The following is a 2,500-nucleotide window of genomic DNA, read 5'->3' as shown; positions in this document are numbered from 1 at the left end:
GAGAAGAAGAAGGAGTAGAAGAAAGAGAAGAAGAAGAAGTAGAAGAAAGAGAAGAAGAAGGAGTAGAAGAAAGAGAAGAAGGAGTAGAAAAAAGAGAAGAAGAAGAAGAGATAGAAGAAAGAGAAGAAGAAGAAGAAGTAGAAGAAAGAGAAGAAGAAGGAGTAGAAGAAAGAGAAGAAGAAGGAGTAGAAGAAAGAGAAGAAGAAGGAGTAGAAAAAAGAGAAGAAGAAGAAGTAGAAGAAAGAGAAGAAGAAGGAGTAGAAAAAAGAAGAAGAAAAAGAAGTAGAAGAAAGAAAAGAAGAAGAAGAAGTAGAAGAAAGAGAAGAAGAAGAAGTAGAAGAAGGAGAAGAAGAAGAAGTAGAATAAAGAGAAGAAAAAGAAGTAGAAGAAGGAGAAGAAGAAGAAGTAGAAGAAAGAGAAGAAGAGGAAGTCGAAGAAAGAGGAAAAAAAGTAGAAGAAGCAGAAGAAGAAGAAAGATAAGAAGAAAGAGAAGAAGAAGAAATAAATAATCAGAACAGAATAAGGACCAAAAAAGAAAGAAAAAGATGGAAGGGAACAAGGAGAAGAAGGGGAAAAAAAGAAGAAGAAACAGAAGAAGGAGACGTTGAAAGAGAAGAAGAAACAGAAGAAGAAGAAACAGAAGAAGGAGACGTTGAAAGAGAAGAAGAAACAGAAGAAGAAGAAACAAAAGAAGGAGACGTTGAAAGAGAAGAAGAAACAGAAGAAGAAGAAACAAAAGAAGGAGACGTTGAAAGAGAAGAAGAAACAGAAGAAGAAGAAACAAAAGAAGGAGACGTTGAAAGAGAAGAAGAAACAGAAGAAGAAGAAACAAAAGAAGGAGACGCTGAAAGAGAAGAAGAAACAGAAGAAGAAGAAACAGAAGAAGGAGACGTTGAAAGAGAAGAAGAAACAGAAGAAGAAGAAACAGAAGAAGGAGACGTTGAAAGAGAAGAAGAAACAGAAGAAGAAGAAACAGAAGAAGGAGACGTTGAAAGAGAAGAAGAAACAGAAGAAGAAGAAACAAAAGAAGGAGACGCTGAAAGAGAAGAAGAAACAGAAGAAGAAGAAACAGAAGAAGGAGACGTTGAAAGAGAAGAAGAAACAGAAGAAGATGTTGAAAGAGAAGAAGAAAGAGAATACGGAGAAATAGTAGAAGAAGAAGGAAAAAAAGGGAAAAAGAAGAAGAGGGAGAAAGAAAGGAAGATGATTTATAAGTAAAATAAAAATAAAAAGTTCCTTGACACGTACAGGCAGTTGGGCACGTAGTATATCCTAAATCATTCATCAAATTAAAGTTTTAAGTAATCGTATATGTCATTTTCAGCACCACGAGGCCTTTATCTACTCCCACATAATCAAGTCTTATCTAATATGCAAATGATATGCACATTGTTATCCTCTTTCTGCTTCTCTCCATCTCCCCTACTCATTTTATTATTTATTTTCCTCTTAACACCATTCTCTTTCCTCTCTACCTCTCCTCCTGTTCTCTCTCCTCGCGTTCTTCCTTCTCCTCCTCTTCTACTAAGTACATATTTCTTTCTCCTCCTCCACACTTCTCTTTCTCCTCCTCCTTTCCTTGTCCTTACCCATCTTCTTCTTCTTATTATTATTATTCCCCCTCCTCCTCCTACTCTTCCCTCTCCCCCTCTCCCCTACGCTTTCTCCTCCTTTCCACTTCTCATCCCCCACTTCCTCCTTTTCTACCTCCTTTTCCTCCCCTCTCCCCTTCCCCCTCCTCCTTCTCCTCCTTTTCTACACCCTTTTTCTCCCCCTCCCTTCTTCCTCCTCCTCCTCCTCCTCCTTTTTTCTACCCCCCTTCTCACCTCATTCCCTTCCCGTTTCCTCCTCCTTCTCCTCCTCCTTTTCCTCCTCCTCCTCCTTTTCCCCCTCCTCCTCCACACTCCCTTGCTTGTTAGACGAGGTACCCCTGGACACTGTGACGTCATCCAATTATCGTGCATCTGGCAGTGACAACAAGGAAGGGGATGGGAGAGGAATGATGAGGGAAGTGAAGGAGGGGGAGAGGGGGGAAAAGAGGGAAGAGAAAGGGAGAGAAATGGGGAGGGGGAAGAAGAAAGGAAGATGAGAGAAAGGGAAAGGAGGAGAGAGGAGGAGAGGGAGGAAAAGGGAGAGAGGGGGAATAGATGAAACGAAAGGGGGGAGAAGGAGGAAGATAAGGGAAAGAAGGAGGTGGAGGAGGAGGAGGAGGAGAGAAAGCGGAGATAGGAAATAAGAGGAAGGAATGGAGGAGGGGAAGAAGGGGGAGAGGAGGAAGAGAGGGGAAAGGTGGAGAGAAGTAAAAGATACGTTTGAGGGAGGGGAAGGGTGGGGGAGAAGGGGGAGAGGGAGGGGGGAGTGGGGTGCTGACGAAAACGTGCAACGATGTTAAGAATAAAAGATTTGAGGTTCCCGAACGCGTGGCGGGGTTGTCGATAAGCTGACTGGAGATAAGTCCGTGAAGGATGGATTGATAAGGCGAAACGTAAATAGCTTTATA

At 41.9% G+C, this 2,500-nt stretch overlaps 1 protein-coding gene across 1 annotated transcript in view; it reads right to left on the bottom strand.

Annotated features, from left to right (window-relative positions):
- LOC125036438 (uncharacterized protein DDB_G0271670-like) overlaps positions 1 to 2,500 on the bottom strand; it is a gene marked incomplete at its 3' end in the record, with an annotated part of 40,452 nt that overhangs the window by 206 nt on the left and 37,746 nt on the right. The window contains exons 5-6 of the mRNA XM_047629030.1: positions 671 to 968; positions 1 to 216 (exon numbers count right to left, since the gene is read on the bottom strand). The exon at positions 1 to 216 is cut by the window's left edge and continues 206 nt beyond it. Of these exons, the coding sequence (XP_047484986.1) occupies positions 1 to 216; positions 671 to 968 (514 nt within the window). The remainder of the gene's footprint in view (positions 217 to 670; positions 969 to 2,500) is intronic.

The sequence above is a fragment of the Penaeus chinensis genome, chromosome 21, assembly GCF_019202785.1.
Source record: "Penaeus chinensis breed Huanghai No. 1 chromosome 21, ASM1920278v2, whole genome shotgun sequence".
Classification (NCBI taxonomy): domain Eukaryota; kingdom Metazoa; phylum Arthropoda; class Malacostraca; order Decapoda; family Penaeidae; genus Penaeus; species Penaeus chinensis.
This window is presented reverse-complemented; position numbering and strand designations above follow the sequence as displayed.